At 45.9% G+C, this 24504-nt stretch overlaps 4 protein-coding genes across 4 annotated transcripts in view; 2 read left to right on the top strand and 2 right to left on the bottom strand.

The window, feature by feature from the left end:
• The window catches only part of LOC126571520 (phospholipid-transporting ATPase ID), a 30535-nt gene extending 23223 nt beyond the window's left edge, over positions 1–7312 (bottom strand). Inside the window, exon 1 of the mRNA XM_050230093.1 lies at positions 6737–7312. The gene's annotated coding sequence lies outside the window, so the exon portion shown is untranslated. The remainder of the gene's footprint in view (positions 1–6736) is intronic.
• A 2307-nt stretch (positions 7313–9619) lies between these two features.
• Positions 9620–13077, bottom strand: LOC126581515 (mutS protein homolog 5-like). The gene is made up of 2 exons (XM_050245221.1): positions 10613–13077; positions 9620–10509 (listed from the first exon to the last, which is right to left on the bottom strand). The coding sequence occupies exons 1-2, from the start codon at positions 12847–12849 to the stop codon at positions 10269–10271; spliced, it is 2478 nt and encodes an 825-aa protein (XP_050101178.1). The 5' UTR covers positions 12850–13077; the 3' UTR covers positions 9620–10268.
• A 2678-nt stretch (positions 13078–15755) lies between these two features.
• On the top strand, positions 15756–17803 carry LOC126574686 (uncharacterized). The gene is made up of 3 exons (XM_050235031.1): positions 15756–15929; positions 17197–17532; positions 17624–17803. The coding sequence occupies exons 1-3, from the start codon at positions 15756–15758 to the stop codon at positions 17801–17803; spliced, it is 690 nt and encodes a 229-aa protein (XP_050090988.1).
• A 5146-nt stretch (positions 17804–22949) lies between these two features.
• Positions 22950–23550, top strand: LOC126574683 (uncharacterized). Its single transcript, XM_050235017.1, has 2 exons — positions 22950–23285; positions 23371–23550. Exons 1-2 carry the CDS (start codon positions 22950–22952, stop codon positions 23548–23550), a joined length of 516 nt encoding a protein of 171 aa, XP_050090974.1.
• The last annotated feature ends 954 nt before the right edge of the window (positions 23551–24504 follow it).

The following is a 24504-nucleotide window of genomic DNA, read 5'->3' as shown; positions in this document are numbered from 1 at the left end:
CCAACAGTTGATAGCACCAGTGACTGGCTTATCAATCCACCGATTAAGCTTTGTCTCTGACAAAATCTGAAGTCACCGTTTATCGATTTAAAATGATATTGGCTTGTCATCAAAAAAGAAACAGATTAGCCCCAATCGCATGGATCAATACGGGATAGTTATTGTTCGTCATAATACTTGCTCAACAACCTCAACAGTGAAAGAAGACTGCTATAAGAAGAGCGCTTTCGGATGCAATCCTGCTAACAGGGTGGCAAGTAAAACAAAGTGTTATGTTTGAATATCATTTCAACACGATTACCCTTGGCCCTGGCTGGAAGCTACAGAAACGCGAATCATGGACTCTATGATGGCCGGCGCACCCTAGGGCACTGGTACGACGTCAATGCCCCAAGGACACTGAGGTGTGTACACGCGATGTTCACCTCCCCCCCCCCGCAAGAGGACACAATTTTGATGAAATGCTTCCATCAACATCCGAGCCAGATCTTTCGTTACTACGCGGCCTAGTGTCTCCAGTGACTAACGCATCATCGAGATTCCTTGTCGTGGCCAAATACCTCAACCGAAAGCAAAAGCATTTGGCAAGACGCATTTCGAACGCAACAACAACAACGATCACCACGATTCGTTCCACGATTCACGGGCAACTCCGTCAATCTCCGCCGAAGGGTAACGTCAACAAGATAGCAACGTGGTACTGCTGCTGGTACTGGAGGAGAGGTGTTAGCGGTGGCCCTAATGTGAATGATGACCTCGCCCGCAGGCGGCCCGCTCCATTCTTCTTCTTTTTTGTCTGCCTTTTGCCACTGAAATCACCTCTTTTTTTGCCACACAAACACGCGGTTTTTTTTGTTGATGTCCACAGATTGAGGTCCATTCTTGTGGCGTGCCGGGAATGTTGTGCCTGGAGGTGAGGCCGTCTGATGGAATGAAACCAATTTCCGCGGCACCAATCGCGTCATGCTCGCGTCAGTTTGCGTCTTTCATTTGCGTGGTAGTGTCGAGGTGTTACGGTTCCTCCCGTGATGGTGGTTGTTGTTGTCGTGTCGGTTAAGTCATCGTTAATGACAAATGCGATGCCGTTTTATGCGATGAGCCTTGCCGCTGCTAAGGTTCCATGTGAAGGAGAGGCCTTGTAAGCAAATTTTGTGCCATTTCGTTTGGCGGTTCATGATGGTCAAGCGTGCGCGCCCCGCCTCGACGCCATATTTATCGGTGCCTACGTGGGTTATTCGTCAAGACACCGGTGGCCGGTAAGTACGCTGCAATCGATAGCAGCGGACCGATGGATTGGTTCGATTTTGGGACGGTAAAAGTTAAAGACCGTACACGGATGTCCGTTTAGTGTGAGAACGATATGAATGTTTCAGTGTCACAGATTAGGTGACAATCGTTTGCGGCCACCGGAATGTGCGTGAAGCCAGCGGGCAGCAGTGACTCATCACCCGTGGACCACCGAACGCTGCCGAATAACGCGAGTTGTTGGCTGGGCGGGACTGGCCGGGACGATAATAAGCGTGGGCGACCGAGGCTAATGACAAATCCACTGAATATGAATAGATGATATGCAGCTTGACGGATCCGATCGATGTCGTTGCACCAGCTCGAATCAAATATTTGAAGAAACAAGCGAAAAACAAGTTGTTCAATTAGCTTTATCGACGTCAACGGACGAGCGGGGTGCTGCCGCTGGAGTCCAGGTTATCAGGGAAAGTTTAACAAATGACACTAATGGAGACACCTTATCTATCGATCGCAGGTGGACGGTACACGCTCGGCCAACAGGTTGAAGCCATACAGATTTACGGAATATCGTGCGGACGAAGCAAAGGAATCGCGCATTCAACCTCCACCTTGAGCCGGAAGAAGGGCAGAACAAACAAGCTTTACGAACGAACGGACGATCGAAGAAACGGTCCGGACGTGGCCAGTGAGCCACTGGAGTGCAAGAGTAGGCCTTGCTGGGCTGGGCCTACCGTGGTGGTGCAGCAAGAAGGATGGAGCACTTGGAGCAGTTGAAAAATTGTATCGATCGCCCCCCCCCCCCCCCCCCGGGGGTATTGATGGCTTCGTCCCTTCCCGGCGTTTCGTGTGTGTCCGATGACGACACGCTGCTGGCAACCCATCCGTCGTCGTCGTCGTCGGTTGACCCACTTTCAATAACCCAGCCTGGCGGGACATCGACAATGACAATGAAGCTAGAGGCCGGATGAGCTATGGGCTAGCACGTGCACCAGGTCCCTCGGTGCCGTCGTCGACCGTCACGTTAGTGGCTGTCACATCGTGTCCGCGTGGCGATTGGTTGAAAATCGATGAATTGTAAAAGGGAATTGTATTGTGCCGGAAACGTATGTGCTTCCTAGGTGAAGGTGAAGCAACATGCATCACCGATCGTGGCGTTGCCAGCTTGAAGAAGCTCTTCTTTTCGGGGTTTACAGAGGATGTAACATGTTATTTTAACTTTGGCAACAATTAGGGGTCTTTCAGTTGAGCAATCAAAGTTTTGTTATGTACAACAGGGTAAAATAGCTTAAAAAGCTGGGAAAAGATACCGGTACACACACTGTGTATGATCGTTTTTAGCAGCCCCATCAGGCCATTAAGTAAGAGGATCCTCAGACACTTGCTAGAGCGATAAACCGGCTAGGGCACTACGTTAAAGAGCTGCGCATATCGTTATAAAGTAGGTTAAGTGTAGCGCAATTCCGACAAAAAGTGAAAACAGGAACCCCTGGCCTTATCGGGCTTGTGCTGTTTTATGCTGCTACTTTTTTTTTCGACGATAAGCAGCGGGATGCGGGTTCGCTTGTTAGCTTTTATCTTTTTTACTGCATGCACTGCGGTAATAAGCGAAATGGGGTTTAGTATACTGCGGGTGCTATCTTGCATAAACGTGTCGAAAATGAAACCAACTTCAGGGACCCACAACTTGAACCCTAGGCAGCCTGTGGGACCGAGAAAGGCCATTGAAATGGGTTGCCAAACGCACAGCGAGGCAAATCAGGCAGATGATGCAATTACAGGCGTTGTTCAGATTTCGTTTCGACAACATTGAAGGGCGGCTCACATGTTGGGGAGTTTGTTTCGATAATTTTCATTCGGTGTGATTTAGCCATTGATGCAACAGCTGTCTCTTATCACGCAGCTTGAGGGAACAAAAGCTAGTAGCAGGACTGGGTGTTAGTGTTTGCGAGTAGTCAAACCGGTTCGTGCTTTTATCCAAACGTTACTGCTTCTGGTTATGCCGTGTGTCGAGAAATTACCTAGGGATCTCGCTTTACAAATTGTAACCGGTATTATGTTTGTAGGATTCGATCTAGTAGATAGTGCGATCGGTAGAACAGCACGCGGTATGGAGGAATGAGTAGCTTCTGTAGAGGGACATTGTTAAAAAAACAATATTGAATTCTAATCCCTTGGATGGCTAACGAGCATCTTTAAATCGCAATGCTAACGATGCCTTTGGAACACTAATTGAGCTTTATCTGTTTGGTTGGCTTGTCGAACGGAAAAGGTTAACGATGGTAAACGTGGAGTGGTTAGCAGCGCTCGCACGGTACCGCCCCGAAGTTGTCCTAATGATTGCGGGTCAGAAATGCGGTAACTAACCAATCACCAGGTTCCCTCCCTCCCGAATATGCTGGCATAAAATATAATGAAATTCAACTGTATATTAAGAAGGTGCTCTGTACACGGCTAAATGCTAGCATCGCTGCTAAGACGTGGTCAAGGTCAGTGGAGGAACTGCTGCTGCTGATGTCGCTTCTGCTCAGAAAGAAGCGGATTATCGAGCATTATTCCGTCCCAAGTACATGGACACTGGGCTGCAAACCAAATCGTTGCTTTCGTAGGACTAGTGGGACAATTCTTGACAATTCTTTGCGGTCAATCTTGGAAGATCTACAGCCATGCTCCTCCTCGTTCTGAGACACAATATGGCGCCGGCAAAATTCAAGGCCTCCACGGTCTACTCTAAACACCCATTTGTGAAGTAGGTGGGCCTATTTGGCTAATTGTGAACACGGTAAAACTAACATCCGGCCACCAAAGGTACACGTACTGGGTACTCGGAGTCCCCACAAAACGGAAATTTGCATCCGATGAATAAAGAACAGCGAAGCGGTGCCCACGAGTAGGCCAAAGCCCTTCATTTCTTTCATTCGCTGCTGGAAAGGACGAGTGACCATGGCCTGCCTTGATTTGCGGAGCCCATAGTAGGTTCCGTTCGGAGCGCTTGGATGACAATTGATTTTTCGTTCCCTGCGCTGTGGCTACCGCTGTCATGACCCTCACAGGAACAAAACAAGCCTTATGCCGAGAACTGCGGCATGGTCCGGAAAATGTACCTCATCCGGTGAGCAGCAAAGTGGCCAAAGTGAAAAACTGGCAGCAATAATTCTGGAACTGACCATTTGAATCAATCGATTCATCGTCGCATCGAAAGGCAGGCAGTTGCGGTGAATGGATAGATCACATGGCACCATCGTGCAGGCGAGTTTATGAGAAGACAGCTTGGCGAGAAGTTACGCTCGATCGACCAACCGACCAGACGCGCCGGATGGCTAACGATTGCTTTATTGTGGTGCTGCTCTTGGCCGGTAAAGTGACAGCTCAGCTCTCGACCTTTCCGCCATGCCATACTGCTGTCGCTAGTGCGTTGAGTTCACCTTCGTCATACGCGCTGTTCCTCCGAACTGAGCCCCTGAGTCACACAGTTTGTCGCTTCAATAAGCATTACGTGCTAGCAGCGCCGAAAGGTAGTGACATCATTATATACTCGCGCGAAATACGGCAAAGTGTGTTTAACGCGTTCCGCCTGCTGGTTCAAACGAGAGAACCAGAGGCTGTACACTGTAGTGCCTCCTTGGTGGCATGGGATTCCCCATATTATTATAAATTAACCGCTGGTCACGGGCTTTCAGAACGTTCCTCCGGGCAAACGATCTGTTCTCGGTTGCTTGCTGAGTTATCCCATATCTGGCACAGGAAGTACAGTTTCTTTCACGAGTTGTAGCAAGATTCATGCGGCACGTGGCAAGAGATAAGCCTTTTGAAGGTTTAGAACACGAGTTTGAAGTAACGATATCACAACAGCTGGCCAGACTGGAACGGCCTCAATAGAGGGCGCGTTAAGGTCTCGAACATTAGCGAACTGAAGGTCATGCGACTGGTGATCAAAAGACTCTACAAAAGTCGGGGCAAGTGTGCTGGAGTAAGCGTGGGCAGTAGTCATTACCGGCAACAATCGAATTGCCCGCTAAAGCCAAGCAATACTGCCAACACACCATGATCATCATTTTAATCATGACCGTGGATGAGAGAATCGGCCAATTGTGAAGAAGTGCACGGATTGAACTGAACTATTTGGCGTAAGCCACCAAATCAACAGCCAGAAGCGGTTTCTATGGCCGCGAATACCGCGCTACCGTCGCGCGCTTGGTCTGGTGAGTTGAGAAGCCTCACGCCAGTAGCCCTCCGTGGCCTCTCCGTAAACTAGCGGACAACTATCCAAGATTTTATATAACCGCCACCGACCGGGTGTTGCGCCAGCGCTAGGAGCTTCGCCACGGTTCGTAAGCTTCGCAGCTCAACGCGCTACTTCGTGGTGCGGTTCAAAGACACTTCGCGCCATACCCCATCACTGGCTTCACACACTTGGAACACACTCTGTTGGCACCTGTCTTTACTTATACACTAGCGAAACCGGCGAGCAAGAGTGAGGTCAAACGAAAGATGGTAAGCCAGATCCGGTGCGTTTGGTGCGTGTCTAAACATCGCCTGAAGGTCTCCAGACTGAGCATTTCCCCTACTGTTGTTGTTGTTGTTGTTAGTTGTACCCCAATTGGACGCACACCTTCGTCTGTTTCGCGGTATTCTTTTGAAAAAGCACCGTGGCATTAAGCCCTTCTCCTTTAGAGACGGTGCAAAGTGAGAATCATAAATCACTTGCAAATCATTTGCCCGCCAGATCGCCAGATCGACACCAGAGGTTAACGCAGCCACTACTACTAGGCGATCGCATGCCGCAACGAGGTACAGATTTTAATTAAAAACTTGCTCCGCATCGAGAAGGCAGCAGAGAAGGGTTCGGCAGCATTCGATATGCACAACCAACTCCAGCAGCCAGGCCGACTTCGTGACCGATTCTTGCCGACTCGCAGGCAGGTAAGTGTGTCCCAAATGCAGTGCACGAACCATCATCACCAGCTACCCCCCCCCCCCCCCCCCCCCGCGCCAGCCTTCGACCCCCACTGAACGAACGAACCCGATCTGGTTTTTGTGAATGGTGAATATCTGACGGTCATTCGAGTCGTGGTGTTGTCCGCACGCAGCAGCAGCAGCAGCAGCATTAGCGACAACATTGAGTACGGAACGGGCTCAGCACGTTGAAGGAGTTCGAAACCTTCAGAAGAGTACGAAGGACAGTGAGAGAGACTAGAGAGAGAGAGAGAGACGGTGAGATAGAGCAGCTTAACCATGACACAACACGACCGTGGAGAGTGGGAAAACCCCACCAACGGCCCCAGACCAGACCCACGATCGCAGCACACAGAAACACACACTCGCGCACAGACAGTCACTCGAACCGAAAACCGGAACTTGGCACACGGTGTGACCAGTTGATGATGGATGAAGATCACACTGAGCGATCCCCGGTGTGGTGGTCGTGTTCAGTCGGACCCGGTCACTTGGCTTCGCTTTGGGGTGGTAATTTGGGAATGCACCTACTAACCTTTTATGCCAGGCCTGCAGGCGACGACTTCACGGCCACTTTCACGTGCACGTGCACGATGCAACTACTGCACCGAAAGCTGTCGACTGCGGCTGCAACTGCGCGACCTTCCCTCACTTCCCTTTTTCTGCTGACCACAAACAAAACCGCCCCGGGGCCACGCCGCGGGAGTTGCAGCGTCTCACTTTCTATCGGAACGGCGACGGTCACTTCCCGCCGTTACTCACACGCTAGTGGACATGCAAGGACGCGCACGAACCCGAACTCCCGGGCTCCAGGTGACGAATCTAACGACTATGACGACAACACAGACAACGATTCCGCTTTCCGGCGGTACAATGCAGGAAAACATGCTACTACGACATGCGGCCACCGAAACCGAAGAAAACTCTCCGATGCACACACCTGCAGCACTCAACCACACAGATACACGACGAATGGGGGGACGGGAGGAAAATCCAAAACAAAATGACTCGGGTGGTGGATGGCGGGCGCGCGCTCGCTCGCTTGAAACGCGTTTTGGATCGTCGGAAAGCGCGCGGAGCACACACGCAACACGTCCACGGACGTCCACGCTGAACGGCATACGGGAGCGAACTGAAACTGAAACTGAAACTGAGAGAGCGACAACTACCGTCGCCGTACGGAGCGCCGCATGGCCCCGGCAACGTGGGGATGACGCATCTACCCACCCCCCTTTTCGGGGTTGGAAAAAGTCGCGGCCATGGTGTGCGCGCTCTCGCGAAGATCGTCGGCTTCTTTTTCGTTCGTTTTCACCCCCTCCCAGATGTTGATCTCTATGTTCGGACACCTCTTTTTGGTGCCGGGGGCGGGGGGGGGGGGGGGGGTGTGCGTTTCAAATGACGCATTACGAGCAGTTATGTGTAGCGGGCGGGCGGGCGAGTGGGCAAGCATGTTCCGCATGTTCATTAGCATGTTGGGGTGAAAAGGGTGAAGCCACCAATGTGCGAATCGTTTAAGTGTTAGACGCGCACGCGGCCCTCCGTGGCACTCTGTTTGCCGCGCTAAACAAGACAGTTTGTCCTTTTAAAAATGTATTTTCAAAGATAACGTGTAAATTGGGTTCCCGGGGAGTGCCGTGGAGTCAGCTGTTGTCAGCATCGGCGGACGTATGGCCACCGGTTACTGTGGTGTGATTGAAGGTGGCCTATCAGAGGAAGCCGTTTCCGATTTCGTTCCCTCCAAAAAAATCCATGCACTGCTATGATGGCGAATAGTAGCAGCGTCATCAGTGTGTGCGGAACCGACGCATTCTTTTTTTGTGAACTTTTTTGGGTGACTCCAGCCGATTCCCGTTCCAACTTGGTCACACACTCTAACGTGGTTTTAATTGCGCACCTCTCCCCTCATTCTCCCACATTATCTGCGTACGATCGCTCGCTCGAACTCGCGGCAAACCATGGTGCGTTATGTTGTGCCGCGCAATTTGAGATACAACAACAGTAATAATAATAAAATCAGGTTTCACCCTCTCTTTCTCTCTCTCTCCCTCCAACCGGTTAGCAGGTGGCGGCAAGAGCGAGCAAAGTGTGCGGCGTGGCCTAAATACTTTCGGAAGGTACGTAAAGGTTCGGACGCACGCTCCAAAAACCGGCCAGTTGGTCGAGCATGGTAAACACTCGCACTCGGTCCGGGATCGCGAGCACGGTATGGTGCGTGGCCACCGACACCCGAGCGCTTTACTGGATTATCATTATACCCCTTTTCTTTCTGTCACACCGCTCGTGTGAACTGTTTACCTGCGAGGAGCGAGGCACCTGAGGTTTGCCAGATCCTGGGACCTCGGTCTGCGGTTGTAACGTTGACGCTCGATACGATCTGCAAAACGGGTGGTCGGAAAGGGGGGAGGTGTGACCGGATGCCGGATTGGCATGGAGGAGACAACGCACATGATTGATGGACCCAGGGGTGGTGGCCCCTGTTTTGCCGTGGACGTTCGGCGCGTCCATTAGGTTGGTGGTAGCCACTATACTTTGCGCTCTTGAGGTGTTTGTCATTGCACTGGCACCGTGATTAGTTGATAGCTTTTCCATCCCAACCCGCTGGTGGGACGATAGCTCAATGTCGATTACAGTGCCACGGTTAGAACCAGGTAGAACCTTGGTGTCTGGCGATGTTTGAAAAATGAACTCGAAGACATGAAGAGAAACATGAGCTGTTGAGTAGAAACTCACTTCGTGAAACTATGGTGACGAAGCAGGCCGAATATTAGATAGCAGAGTTTTAAGAAGTGCAACGTTAGAATTACAGTTTCATTGCATAATCCTTAATTTGCTTATCTGCTTGCTAATTAGTCTGCTATCCTATTATTGTGCTAATGTTAGCAAGGTATCCATCTCATTGTTTCATCTCATTGTTTCATTGTTTTCATTGTCATTGCACTCAGTAGAACCTTTTCTTTATATTTGTATTGCGTATTTTTCATCATAACTGATTAATTAATTGATCTGTGACTGATTCGATGCGATATTTTCATCCTAGTTTGTCTGTCTGTGGTTTTCTCCAATCAACGTTCTTATCGTTCCTTTCTGTCGAATGCATTGCTGAAAGCTGTTGTTTGTCCAACTTTTAAATGTTCTAGAAGCTAAAAGCTACCAGTTCTTGTAGCTACCAATTCTTTATTATCTAGTTCTGTTGGCTGCCCAGATTGATCCGCCTATTTGCGATCAACTAAGGTAATAAAAGGTCTGTATCAATTTTATTTACGCGACAGAATTGTATTTCGTTTATTATTCCTTTGATCCGGTCACCTTGCACTCGCCAAGGCGACCTTGGCGGTGTATGTGATTTCATATGCAAACCCAAGGAAAATCAAATGCGTTGCTGTCACCGATGCCGGTCACCATATTACCATCGCGTAGGTGTTGTGTTGTAATATTTATTTTTCAACCCCGTGGCAACCTTGTGACCACTTTCACTGAAGTACCGGAACCCAGATGCACCCTCGCCTCTTATCTTAGCCTCTCCATCGTGGACAGCGAACGTTCGTAACTCAATCGCTCGCGATTGCTCCAGAAACGACTCGATGTACATGCACACCCTTCGTCCCTACCGGGTGTTGGGTAGGTTGGTTGGTGTTGCCGGTTCTGTCTCGGACTCGGCTCGTCGGCCTGACCTAGGGCGGCCAGTGCGGCAAAAATCAATAAACCATTAATTATAAACAAACAGAATCAGTGCACCATTTCATCATGGTTCACGTGTATTCGTTTATGTGTGTGGAGGCATTTTTTCCCGGCCAATGCCAGCGAACCACAGACATTGACAGCTTACCATCGATGGCGCTGTCCCCTGTTGTGGCCGCACCACGTTTACCACCATGGCCAGGAGCGTGGCAGGAGAGTGGAATCGTTGAAATCGTTGAATGCAATCGAATCCTGCCGATATTCGCGCCCTTCCGTTGTTTTAGGTCACCGAAACCGAAAGGTCACAGCTGAACCTTTCACGTGAAACCGCCAGCCGCGGCCGTTCCGGTGAAGGTTTCCGAAAACGTGGTGTTTGAAAAATTCAAACCCTAGTCGCTAGTTCCTCTGTTTCGATTAAGCACCGATTCGTTAACGTCATTGTTCGCGTGCTGCCAAGTTCCGGCCGGGGGATGCGAAATTTCCAGACAACGTTCGATTACGCGCGTGACCGGTGTGGTGTGGAAAAGGGTCCGTACCGTTTCCACTTCCGGCAACCGGCCTCCCGTCAGGTGGAGTTTCAGCAGCGTGAACGCGATGGCACGGGACGCTAGTTGGTAGGCGGTCTCGAGTCTAGAACAATCGAAAAGGAAAGGAAACGAATAGGATGGACATCGATGGAATTGGAATGGAATGGTACTGCCAACCGGGCACAATAACTACACACAACACTTACAGATCATTCGGATCAGTGACGTCGACCGAGGTGGTGTCATTGCAGGTCACATTGCGGGACGTTTCCGACTCGCCTCTGGCCCCAGTCCGCGCTACTTGCGTTACGCGTAGAAAGCGATGGGAGCGCGGCAGAAATTCACCAATCCGGGCAAACCGGGTCGTAACGAAGGTGATGGGTGCGTCTTGTTGCCGCTTGGCCAGATGCTCGATCGAAGCGATCAGCAGCGCTTTACCCTCGATGTAGTTCGTTCCTTTGCCAAACTCATCGATCAGGACGAGCGACCGGGAGCTCGAATTCTGCAGCACCAGCGCCATTTGGTAGAGCTCGGACATGAAAGACGAACGGCCGCTAAAGATGGACTCCGGGTGATCGAGCCGTGTGTAGATCGAGTCCAGCAGCGGGATCCGAGCGCAATCAGCCGGCACGAACGATCCAATGTGCGCCAGATAGCAGATCGTGGCCAGCTCCTTCAGGTAGGTCGTCTTGCCGATCGTGGAGTCAGCGGCGATCACATTCACGTAGTGCTCGTTTGCACCGACACCGACGTCCGTATCGTGCGCTTGATAGTCTCGTCTATGCTCAAGCATTACGTGCCGGCCGGCACCGATTTGAAGTGTTTTATCCTCGCCAACGCAGGGCCTTACGTAGCGGTACATCTTGGCGATTGTCGCAAACGATAGAAGGGCGTCCAGTTTGCCGGCATCCTTAAACACACCCATCACTTCAGGGAACCGGTGGCCCACGCTGGAGATCAGCCGCGTCTGGAAGGCGAGCTCCTGTTCGATTAGCTGCCCAATCATCACACCGAACTCGGTGTTTAGCTCCTTGCAGAGCTGAATCTGAAAGTAAGCGGTAGCGTCCGCCTGAAACACTAGCTCGAACGATGTGTTCTCGAGAAGGCCGGAACGATGCAGCTGCTCATCGATCTGGGTGCTGATGACGAACCCGAACGATGGCAGGTACGTGACGCAAATGTTGGCCAGATCGAGCTGAAGGTTTTGCATCTCCACACGCGACGATTCCAGTACCACCCGACGCAAACCGTCGTACTGTTCGCGCAGCTGATCGATCGTCCGATCGAGCCCGGTCCGAATGATCAGTTTGTTCTCTTCGGCACCCCGCTCGAGGTCGAGACATTTGTCGATCGTGAAGAGTATCTGTTTGAGCGCGTTATCGTGGTTGCGAACGTACCGGCCAAGATCGTCGATCAACGTGCCCGCTACCTTGGGATCGTCCAGCGTGAGCGCGCACAGCTTGCAGAGCGAGTAGAGATAGTAGAGGTTCTTCTTGAATGCCTTCCAGTCCTCGTTGCGGGCCGATCCCTGCAGTATTCTCCGGTACAGTAGGCCGAGGTTGGAAAGGTGCTTAAGGTACTGCTCGAGCTGGTTTGCGTACCCGATGTTTTCCAGCAGCCACTGGACGGTCTCGTGGCGACGGTGCAGCTCGTCTCGATCTCGGATCGGTTGCGTCATCAGCCGCACCAACCACTGCTCGCCGTTCCTAGAGGCACACTTGTTGAACAGACTGTACACCGACATTCCACGGCTTTCGGTGGTGCCGCACTTGAAACCGGACGGGTGCCGGCTCGCGTCGAATATCTGCAGCGCTTCGTACGTCAGCCCATCGATGATCAGCTGGGTGCTGGGCGTTTCGAGATTGATTTTTGTTACGAGCCGATCCGGCGACAGCGATTCACCGATGCCATCGAGCAGAAGCAGCAGATTGCCAACGCTGTGTACCAGCAGCTCCTGCTCGAACGGTAGAATGCTCTCCAGAAACGTACGGCACTCGCTTTCATCCGACTCGCGCGGCATCCCTGGCAGTTTCAGGGCCAGTAGGCGCCGCTTTGCGATTGCCTGCGACCGGGCATTGAATTCGTGAATCTTTATATGCGGCCCATTACCTGTACTGGTGGTGGTGATGTTATTGTCATCGGCTGTAGGCGCCCCCGGTGCTTGTTCGCTGGCTGCTGGCGTCGGCACTCGTAGCAGCTCACCGCAATCATCCAGGAAGCACGTTGGACCGGAGATGAGATAGAACAGTGGATTGTACCGACGAACCAGCTCCCGTAGCAGCACGTACTGTGGCCGCGGTTCTATCGCTTGCTGGACGGCGTACAGCTCTAGCTGATCGATATCGTAGTACGAGGCAGCCAACGCACCCGCATTCCAGCACAAGGACAATATCTTTCCCGCCGGATTACGCCCTGATAATACCGTTTCCTCGTGTTCTTCCATCCGTACTAAGCGCACTAGCAAACCACTCACTGACACAACAACAGCAAACGGTTGCAGTCGACCGCCAATGGGTGCTGGGATGGTCGGTTTCACTCAACAGACCCGGGGATGTTCATCAAAATTCCATGCAAAACGACACAGCAGGCGGATTGGTGTTTCTTGGTTAATTTTTCGCGGACAGATTGACATTTACCGCGTATGGGTACACTGTGGAACCTATTTTTAATCGCGCACAGTACACGCGGCGAGTGTATTTACTGCTACGAGGAGGAGATGGGTTGTGGCGAAAGATCGGAGGCCATCTACCCGCGACCGAACGCACTTTGCTTGTGTGCGGTGCGGATCTGGATCGTAGCTCTCTTGGCCGGTTGTAAACCTACTTTGTGGAGGTTCACTCAGGCATCGCTTCATTGGTCAACCATCGCTTTGGACGGGTACGCAACGACGATCGGTTGGTACTATGGCATCGAGCGTGTACGGGAACCGACTTACCCAGTAAAGGTTTCTGGCCACAAAACGTTGCTTTGTTGCAACCTACATGTTTGTACCTACGTGTGTGCTCTTTTCGCAGGTTGCTATGCTCGTGTATTCACCTTGAAAACCTGTATTTGCTAATATTTTAACGCTATCAAAACTCATGTGTTCTGTCTCGTAGGACCAGATGTGGAGAATGCAATATATTCGTTTAGATTGTCTTCAAATGTAAAATTTTCTTTGGTTGACCAAACCGTTTTCTTTCGGTTGATTTTACTTATGCTAATTTTTAATAATGTTTGCCAAGTCAAACTAACAAAGGTGGAATTACTCAAAAAAATCTACATCTCACAAATCATCGAAACGGGTCAGAGGAGCGGTAAAATTAACTGCCCACAAATAGGGATTTAAATTTACTTTCGTCATTTTTGTGTTAGCTTACGAACATTTCACCTGGACTGTTAGTAGGTAATATGTTAGGGATACGATGATCGTTACACGTGCACTGGCAAACAAGCGACCATCGTAATGAAAATCCATAAACAGTACATTAACGTTTTTAATGTTTTTGGTGCTCTATTAGAAACTGCCTGTAAACTGGTTAAGACGCAATAATTGAACACTCAAAACGCAGCTGCCAAAGACGCAATAAAGGCTGGATAAGTCACACGCGGCATCTTAACCATTGAGTGATTAAACGTTGGAACTAACATGGTCAGCTACGGCGCACAAGCGTAAAGTTTCCACGTGCTGCTGGTGTCTTGAGACGTATGGTAGTAGACATGCGACAGCGCACGGAAGAGCAAAAACCAGAGTGGCATGTGGTCCGTAGCTCGTGCCGCTAGCACCTTGTCACGTTTAGCGCTTTATGCTGCCGCAGCGATTGCCGTGCAGGGAACAGAGACTTCTGTGGCTTATCGCAGCGTCCAGTATTCTCGCTGGGCTGTCGTGCAGTTCGGAGGATCTACATAAAAGGGTAAAACATGCATGCTAGCATCACTTCACATCGAACTGTTCATCATGTCGCGAGTATCGGTTGGATTGCGTCTCACCTACGTCCTCGTAGTGCTGCTGTTGGGAACCGTTCTTAAATCGGCCGAATGCTCGTACGGTGATACACCATGTTCAGCGTATTGTGACAATGGAGACCGAGTTGGTAAGTTATGAGTGCAATGAAATCTACCGTTGGATGGAAAATTCTAGGTTTGCTATCTTTATTTCGTCCACAGAATTTTGCCAAGGAAAAAATGAAAAGTTCCAATGCTGTGGACCGTGCACTGAGCCTACCTGCGCCGTTCGGGAGCCAAAGAAAAACTGCGAAAAAGCTTGTGTTTCGGGTTGTTTCTGTGAAGAAGGTTACATTCGAAACGCTCATGGTGTATGTGTGACGATCGGTGAATGTTGAAAAATGACATGAAATAAAGATGCACGTTACAGTATTAAGTTACCGACGGAAATCATTCCACGCATTGTTGTACGATAATGTTTGTTTCGGAATGGGTTTATAATTATGGAAAGCTTATAATGGTACAGATAAAATGCTAAACGACAGGTAGCTATTATATGATTATGTTAACGATGTAGTTGTTTCGTTTTTTGAGAGATTGAATTCCGTGAAATGTTTGATAATCTCGATGAAATTGATTAGTATCTACTATGATCGTTGCAGAATAAAAGGTTAAAGAACCCTGACCTCCCTTCCGCATACTCTAGCTCCCCAGTTAAGGAAAATAATGAGATGGACAAATTTACCCAGTAGATTTTGTGTGAAAGGGGAGCAAATACACAGATCAATTGACAATCTCGCAAACGTTTCTTTGGCTCTTTTTGCCAAACACTGAATCTAAAAGCATGAGCTGGAAGCATAGAAGGTATGGTTGTACATTGTACCTATTAAAGAAGAATTATTAACGTTCCACAAACTATTCAATTATTCTTTTTTTAAGCAGAAATTTCGTCATAATTTTTTTCACTCAACGATTGTATTGGCGAATAATTTTATGGCCACAGTCACAAATGGTCCAGTAAGCACAATAATCACTTCAATTTGTCGCAACCACCCCATTGACGCAAACATAATTTAACATATCTTAGAAGAGGGTACAAATAGCGACGAACATTCTAGAATTCACATACTATCCCTAGTTCATAGCTTCAGAGTAGTAAAAATGCGTCCGCCTTTCTTGCTTGTGGGGTTCATAGTCGTTCTGTTTGTGCAATATTCCTATGGTCAAAAAGTGAGAAACCAGTCTATTGTTTATACTTCTGAGACTAACAGTACTAAATCGTACAACATCAAAATAACGAAGTATCTCTGTGTTAATGCTCCTTACAAACGCAGCACCCTGCACTATTGCAAAACGGTTCTGCAGCGTAATGGACCCACGATATTAAACGTTTCAATATCAGTACCAGAGATACTGAATTACATCATGGTTAAGGTGAAGGTGTACTATAAGTTAAAGACCTTTCAACCGTTCCTGATTGATATGGAACAGGAGGGATGCGAGTATATCCACAACAGGCCGATCATTCCGCAGACAGATTACATTTACGATATCATGAAGAAAACTGCTCCGGACATATCGACTCCTTGTCCACATGGTGTGAGTATTTGTAATGTTGTTATTGCTGTGCCGAAATATTTGGAAATTTGTTGCACAACTGCATGATATTGTCTCTCGGTAGAATCGAACGTATACGATGCTTTGGTGGTTGGAGCAGCGTTACACGCCCAAATCTTTGCCCGCTGGAGACTACAGAATTGATGTGCAATTCATCGCACAGGACGATGTGCAGATTTTCGCGTTGGAAGGATATTTTGCTGTACGCAGGAAAGGGGTACTATTATTTACTGATTGTTGACTGAGAAGCAATTCGATACATACAAAGAATTCAAAATTAGCGACTTATTGGAATGCTTCACACAACGAACTACTTCATTTGCATAACAATTAAAAACATCTTTAAAATTCGGTAAAATAAGAATCGATAGTTATAACTTTGAATAAAATGAAGATGGCACAAAAAAGGTGATTTCATACTGATACACCTTGAAATTAATACACATGACAGCGAGTATAACAAAAAATAAGTACGTTCCTATAATTTTGTAAATAACAGTCCAAACTACTGAAAAAATAAGGGAATGATATGCCATATACATTGAGTCTGAAGAGGCGTCAAACCAACATCCAATCAGTAAGTTTGAAACGCTTCTTTGGCGGATTGCAATAATATACTTTACAGAAAAACCAATTTTCAGCGTTAATGCATGACCGCCACAGTGACGCATTGTTGCAGATTATATCAATTAAACAGTAATTTAAAGTACGTTCTACAAATATGAGGCATGTAAACCACCTACGGCCCCTGGGAAGCAAAACACCTGTAAAGCTCCCAGGGGCTGAGAGCGAGGGAAGCGGGGCCATTGTATTTTGTACAATAAAATACGGGCTCGTCCCGACTGAACGAGAAAAAGGCATGTAAACCACATTAATTTATGGATCGTTGCTGTGACTTTTACTAAGCAGACGATTTCTCAATTTTTTTTCTATTTTGTACCGTTTACTATCGTTTGGTAATTCTAATGTCCCACAATTTTTTTTCATCATTTCAAATGGTCCAGTAAATACAATAATCATCTCAATTTTTCGCAACCATCCTATTAACGCAAATAGACTTTAAAATACCTGCGCCAAGGGTACAAATAGCTCAGAATAGGCCAGATTTTACTTACTACCCGTAGTTAATAGAGTCAAAATAGTAAAAATGCGCCTACCTATTTGCTATGTAGGGTTCATAGTCGTTCTGTTGGTGCAATATTCCGACGGTCAAAAAGTGAGAAACCAATCTTTTGTTAACACTGCACAGACTAACAGTACTAAATCGTACAACATCAAAATAACCAAGTATCTCTGCGTTAATGCTCCTTACAAACGCAGCACCCTGCACTATTGCAAAACGGTTCTGCAGCGCAACCAACCCGCGAAATTGAACGTTTCAATATCAGTACCAGAGACACTGGATTACACCTTAGTAAAGGTGAAGGTGTACTATAAGTTCAAGACCTTTCAACCGTTCCTGATTGATGTGGAACAGGAGGGATGCGAGTATGTCCGCAACAGGCCGATTATTCCGGAGAGTGATTTTGTTTACAACATCATGAAGAAAACTGCTCCAGACATATCGACACCTTGTCCACATGGCGTGAGTATTTTGTACCGTTGTTATTGCTGTTGCTGGTATCGAAATATTTCTAAATTCTGTTGCTCATCTGCATGATATTGTCTCTCGGCAGAATCGAACGTATACGATGTTATGGTGGTTGGAGGAGCGTTACACACCCAAGTCGATCCCCGCCGGTGATTATAGGGTGGATGTGCAATTCATCGCCAAGGACGATGTGCTAATTTTCGCATTGGAGGCATATATTTCTGTACGCAGGAAGGGTGTGCTTGGGTCAATGCTGGAATGGTAGGAAAGAACAGTGTTCATCGGGCATGGGCTTTATGCAAACACAATTAACGCAAATTAAAAAGATAGCTTTGGGAATAATGGAACTTTTACTTAATTTCCACAATGCCACAGCTAGCCACAAGTTCAGGTACGCTATCCGAGCTTTGTGATTATTATTTACTGATTGTTGACTGAGCAGGAATTTGATACGTACAAAGAATTCAAAATTAGCGACTTATTGTATGCTTCATACAACGACGAACTGCAATGTCAGGCAGTTAAAAACATCTTTAAAATTCGGTAAAATAAGAATCGATAATTATAACTTTGAATGAAAGGAAGATTGCACAAAAAAGCTGATTTCATACCGATACACCTGCTACCTTAAGGGGGGACTTCGGTATTTAATTTTTATTTGTGACACATGTTTTTAACATTTTTCCCTGAAAGCTGATCATTTCAAGAGTATTGTGTAAAAGTTTTGGATCAATCGAAGCAAAACTGACAAAGATACAGATTTTTGAAAATCCGCGTTTCATACAAGGCTCCATGCAGCCCGCTACTTTGAAGAGCGTTTCCCTAAACCAACGGTTTCAAAGCAGGTGCCCATCGTACCGTAAAAACTACTAGGCAGATCGTTTTGAAATTTTTTACACATAATCTGTACACTTTTTGCCAGGTAGGCCCGTCGAGATATCATTAAAATTATTTATACTTTTTTTTAAACAAATCGGTAAAGTTCGTTTTTTATGGCAGAATCGTAAAAATTCGAAAAATTGGAATATCAACAAAGACTCTCCGGGGCTACCTAAATACTATTGCTATTACTTTTATGAAACAGACAATTTCTCAATGCTTTTTTTCTAAATTTTGGCATTTACTATTGTTTGCTAATTGTGATGTCGCACAAAAAATATTCAGCTTTTTTAAATGGTACAGTAATCACAATAATCATCTCCATTTTTCGAAATCAGCCCATTGACGCAAATATAATTTAATATACCTGCGCCAAGGGTACAAATAGCTCCGAACATTACAGAATGTACATACTATCCGTACTTCGTAGATTCAGAATAGTAAAAATGCGCCTGCCTATCTTCTTGGTGGGGTTCATATTCGTTCTATTTGTGCAATATTCCGATTGTCAAAAAGTGAGAAACCAATCTCGGTTGAACCCTCCAGTGATTAACAATACGAAGGTGTACACCATTAAAGTTACGAAATATCTCTGCGTTGGTACACCTTCCAAGCGCACTACGGTGCACTATTGCAAAACGGTCCTGCAGCGTAACCATCCCGCGAAATTAAACGTTTCAGTATCAGTACCAGAGACACTGAACTACATCTTACTAAAGGTGAAGATGTACTACAAGTTCCAGACCTATCAACCCTTCCTGATTGATATGGAGCAGGAGGGATGCGAGTATATCAGCAACAGGCCGATCATTCCGGTGGCTGATTACATTTACGACGTCTTTAAGAAATCTCTTCCAACCCTATCGTCTCCTTGTCCACATGGTGTGAGTATTTGATAAGTTGGTTTGACAGCTTTGGTTTTAATTTTTTTTGCATGATATTGTTTCTCGGCAGAATCGAACGTATAAGATAGTATGGTGGTTGGAAGAGCGTTAACCGCCCAAGTCGATGCCTGCTGGAGACTACAGGGTGGATGCAAAGTGGTTCGCAAAGGACGATGTGCTGTTGTTCGCAATGGAATCTTACTTTGCTGTACGCAGAAAGGGGGTTCTTGGGTCGATGCTGGAATGGTAGGTTAGAATATTGTTTATCGAAACGAACAAACACAATTCAGGCAATAATCTCTATAAAACTCATAAGTTCTGTAACATTCTAACAAGACATGACAAGTATGAGTGTTTTAAAAGATTGTTCATCAGCTATATCACATTTGGTAATAGAGTAATCAATTTACTAATTAGCAGATGCGAAATTGGGTATGTAAATAATTGCATCTGATGTAACCAGCTGTAGAACAGACACGATTAAGGAAGATTATACATGGATTATTACTTTGCAAAAGTAAACAGGACTTTTTCAATAAGAAAATTTTTGGTGGCGCTATTTCAATGTAAGTATTTTTGTTTAAAAGCTGCATCTTTGAGGAACTTTCAGTCCAAATTTCATGGCAATTGGGGTTTGGGGGTGGTCGGTACAAGCCTTCTGAACGGGCAAAATGTCAGCATAACGTTTTCCTTTCATCTGCTAATGAAGTTTACTGTATACTTGAAAGCCATAGGAAATCCGACCAGGTGATTACGGGTAAAGATTTTTTTATTAAATCCAGTTTTTGGTAAAAAAAATAGTGGTGAGCGTGAATCGATGAGACGCCACATTATGGGAGCAACAAGCAGTCTCCCTTCTTCACGATATTCTTGCAGAATCCGACGAATAAGATGCATTAAACATCTGAAAACATCAAGATAATATTCGGCAGTAACTGTTTGGCCAGCTATTTTTTTTTTTTAATTTTGAGAAAATCCCGCACTCTTTCGATGCTTCCTGGCGTAATCACAGACTTGGCTTGGCCAACATGAAGGTTGTCGTTGGGGTCTTCACGAACGGTTTTGAAACGCGTATACAACTCATAAACTCTGCCACTGGATAGACAACCATCACCATACGCTTTAGTCACTTTAGGCTCCATAACTTTGCTTTCAATGAACCAAATGTCATGAAATTTGGACTGAAAGTCCTTCAAAGATGCAGCTTTCAAACAAAAATACTCACATTAAGATAGCGCTACCAGAAATTTTCTTATGCAAAAAGTCCTGTTTACTTTGCGACAGACCATGTAAGATTTCCATTAACTTTCGTTGATAATCTGACCATTGATCTTTCTGTTGCTTATGTAAAATTTGTACTCGCCGATCCGGGCACCTCGCCTACTGATTCCTGAGTGCTATTCCGTTAGCACGACGTATAGACTGTGATGTTTAGTCAAGTGTCCAAGATCCAGGCGGTACGCTGCGTCCCTACCGATATTTCCGTAAAAGCCCTCATTAACGATTTTAAAGTCCTAGTTGGGGCATTGGATGATAGTTCTGACGAGTCCGTGTTATCCGTTTACCTAAGTTCAGACACTCGGTGGTCATACTAGTGACCAGTGCAGTTAAGACTCGCTTCGGAACTACCTATTTGCCCTTATCATCTAATCGCCCTTATCATCTAAAATGGTCCAGTAAATACAATAATCATCTCAATTTTTCGCAACGATCCCATTAACGCAAATAGACTTCAAAATACCTGCACCAAGGGTACAAATAGCGCAGAATAGGCCAGATTTTACTTACTACCCGTAGTTAATAGAGTCAGAATAGTAAAAATGCCCCTGCCTATTTGCTATGTAGGGTTCATAGTCGTTCTGTTTGTGCAATATTCTGATGGTCAAAAAGTGAGAAACCAATCTTTTGCTAATGCTGCTGAGAATAACAGTACTAAATCGTACAACATCAAAATAACCAAGTATCTCTGCGTTAATGTTCCTTACAAACGCAGCATGCTGCATTATTGCAAAACGGTTCTGCAGCGTAATCAACCCGCGAAATTAAATGTTTCAATATCAGTACCAGATGAAGTGAATTACATCATGGCAAAGGTCAAAGTGTACTATAAGTTCAAGACATTCCAACCGTTCCTGATCGATATGGAACAGGAAGGATGCGAGTATATACGCAACAGGCCGATTATTCCGCAGACTGATTTTGTTTACGATATCATGAAGAAAACTGCTCCGGACATATCGACACCTTGTCCACATGGTGTGAGTATTTTATATGATGGTTTTACCGTTGCTAATACGGAAATGTTTGGAAATCTGTTGATCAACCGAACGATATTGGCTCTCGGCAGAATCGAACATATACAATGTTATGGTGGTTGGAGGAGCGTTACACACCCAAGTCGATCCCCGCTGGTGATTATAGGGTGGATGTGCAATTCATCGCCAAGGACGATGTGCTGATTTTCGCACTGGAGGCATATCTTTCTGTACGTAGGAAGGGTGTGCTTGGGTCGATGCTGGAATGGTAGGATAGAAGGTAGTTTAGCGTGCTCCAGGTTCGGTCCAAAGATACACAATTTAAGCAAATAAATAATACCTATATGAATAAGAAAAATAGTAATTTCTACCCAACTGCATTACTGCCAGTGACAAATGTGAGTGTTCCCAGAAGACCGTGCATCAGCTACATGTGAAATGGGAATAAAGTAATCATTCCATGATATCATTGGATGTAAAATAAGGTATGCATCTGATGATCTGTACCAACTGTAGAACAGACACGATTTACAAAGGCGATTTTTGCTCCATTAACTTTCGCTGATAATCGGATCTATGATTAGCACATGACTATCCGTCAACGGGCAGATTCGTAACATTAGGCACTATTATGATATCCTCCTGTTGCTAAAATAGAATTTGTGTCTAGTTCTGGTTATGCATTCAGCATACGTATTCTGGGTTTACTAATCTACATACCATGCACCAGTCGACGGTGTAACGACCAAATCCAATAATCCCTCATGTGTTCAAGGGACACAAAGTAACCTGAAGCATCACAAAAATGCCAAAAATATTATCCATGGCTTCGTTTGATATTTCGTTTCTGGGGTGTCGCTGAGCTGATCGTTTGGTAATTCACTAAATGTGTTCATCACGAGACCCGATGGCCGGTTACAGATCAGATCACCACTTTTATTGTGATAGCAAGATACCGATTTATTTGGTTGCGCTTGCCAAAATTGTGTTGCAGGGTAACGTGCGTTTGTTCCCTTTTTTCAATAAACATGCATTAATACTAACACTTCTTTTGCTCTTTTCATTTGCAATGATATAAAAATCAACACTAATGCATGAACATTAAAAAGAAATATGTATTCGGTAATAACCTAATCACCTCAATTGGTTCAGCAAAAGAAAAAATCAATGCCACCCTGTTGTTGCAAATATAATTTACCAATAATTTACCATACGCAGGAAGGGTATAAATAGGACCAAACATTCTCGAATGTACATACTATAGGTAGTGCGTAGATTCAGAATAGTTAAAATGCGTCCTCGTATCTTGCTCGTGGGTTTCATAATCGTTCTGTTTGTACAATATTCCAACGGTCAAAAAGTGAGAAACCAATCTCGACTGAACCCTCCAGTGATGAACAATACCAAGGCGTACAGCTTCAAAATAACAAAGTATGTCTGTATTGGGACACCTTACAAACGCACCACGCTGCACTATTGCAAAACGGTTCTGCAGCGTAATCAACCCGCGAAATTAACCGTTTCATTATCAGCGCCCGAGATACTGAACTACGTCATGGCAAAGATTAAGGTGTACTACAAGTTTAACACTTATCAACCGTTCCTCTTTGATTTGGAGCAGGAAGCATGCGAGTATATCCGCAACAGACCAGTCATTCCGGAGACTGATTTAGTTTACAACATCGTTAAGGACACTGCTCCGATCCTATCGACTCCTTGTCCGCATGGTGTGAGTTTTTGCTATGTTGTTATTATGCCTCTTCGGAAACGTTTGTAAATCCGTTGATCATCTGCTTGATATTGTCTCTCGGCAGAATCGGTCATACACGTTTGTCTGGTGGCTGCAGGACCGTTACACGCCCAAGTCGGTGCTCGCTGGTGACTACAGGATTGATGTGCAGTTCTTCACAAGAGACAATGTGGTGTTGTTCGCAGGGGAAGCATACATTTCGGTACGCAGGAAGGGTGTGCTTGGGTCGATGCTGGAATGGTAGAATAGAAAATTGTTTATCGGACATGGGTTTTATACAAACATACACAATTAAAGCAAATAAAGCCGTACAATTCCTACACACTCAGGAACTTTTACTTAAATTTCGCAAGGCCAGCGGCAGGTTCAGGTAGACTATCCTCGTACCACAGTATTTTTTTAGCAAAATTTTGGTATTCTGCACGCCACGAACAACATGGCAATAAGGCATGGCAATTATAAACGGTTTCAAAACGGGTAAAATAATAATCGATAGCAAAAACTTTGAGAGAAATGCAGATTTGCAAAAAACGCTGATTTCATACCAACACTCCTGGTACTTAAAGCTTTAATGTTAGAGCTAGAAAATATTTAACATTCTATTAGTAAATCAGGAAGTAAAGAATGGCAATAGAATTTAGTAAATAACAGTCCAAACTGTGGAAAATAATGAGCAAAAGATCAGCCAGATAGATTTTGCGCGAAGAAGGGCTAAACAAAGATCTAATCAGTCAGTTTAAAACTCTTCTTTGGCGGGTTGCAATAATACACTTTACGGAAAATCCAATTTTTATCATTAATTCAAGAACACAACAACTCGTCATTGTGCACCAACCAAGCATAGTGTACCAACTAAACAGCAATCCTAAAATATCTTCTAAAAATGTGTCGAATGTCTTGATTTGTTACTGATACTTCTATTAAACAGAATATTTATCAAAGTTTTTTTTCTAATTTTTGGCATTTACTATTGTTTGCTAATTCCAATTTTGAGCAACAATTATTTCGGTCATCATTTCAAATGGTTCAGTAAATACAATAATCATCTCAATTTTTCGCAATCACCCCCTTGATGCGAATAGCATTCAACAATATTTTAACATACCCTCGACAATGGTACAAATAGCGACGAACGTTCTAGAATGTACATACTATCCGTACTTCGTAGATTCAGAATAGTAAAAATGCGCCTGCCTAT

The sequence above is a fragment of the Anopheles aquasalis genome, chromosome 2 (genome assembly GCF_943734665.1).
Source record: "Anopheles aquasalis chromosome 2, idAnoAquaMG_Q_19, whole genome shotgun sequence".
Lineage (NCBI taxonomy): Eukaryota > Metazoa > Arthropoda > Insecta > Diptera > Culicidae > Anopheles > Anopheles aquasalis.
The sequence above is the reverse complement of the archived record's forward strand: the minus strand, read 5'-3'. Positions and strand labels throughout refer to the sequence as shown.

Coding starts and splice junctions, on each gene's coding strand:
- LOC126574683 (XM_050235017.1), top strand. CDS start 22,950: ATGAACAATACCAAGGCGTACAGCTTCAAAATAACAAAGTATGTCTGT. Junction 23,286..23,370: donor CGACTCCTTGTCCGCATGGT/GTGAGTTTTTGC, acceptor GTCTCTCGGCAG/AATCGGTCATACACGTTTGT.
- LOC126581515 (XM_050245221.1), bottom strand. CDS start 12,849: ATGGAAGAACACGAGGAAACGGTATTATCAGGGCGTAATCCGGCGGGA. Junction 10,510..10,612: donor GTCACTGATCCGAATGATCT/GTAAGTGTTGTG, acceptor CGATTGTTCTAG/ACTCGAGACCGCCTACCAAC.
- LOC126574686 (XM_050235031.1), top strand. CDS start 15,756: ATGGTTAAGGTGAAGGTGTACTATAAGTTAAAGACCTTTCAACCGTTC. Junction 15,930..17,196: donor CGACTCCTTGTCCACATGGT/GTGAGTATTTGT, acceptor AACACTGCACAG/ACTAACAGTACTAAATCGTA. Junction 17,533..17,623: donor CGACACCTTGTCCACATGGC/GTGAGTATTTTG, acceptor GTCTCTCGGCAG/AATCGAACGTATACGATGTT.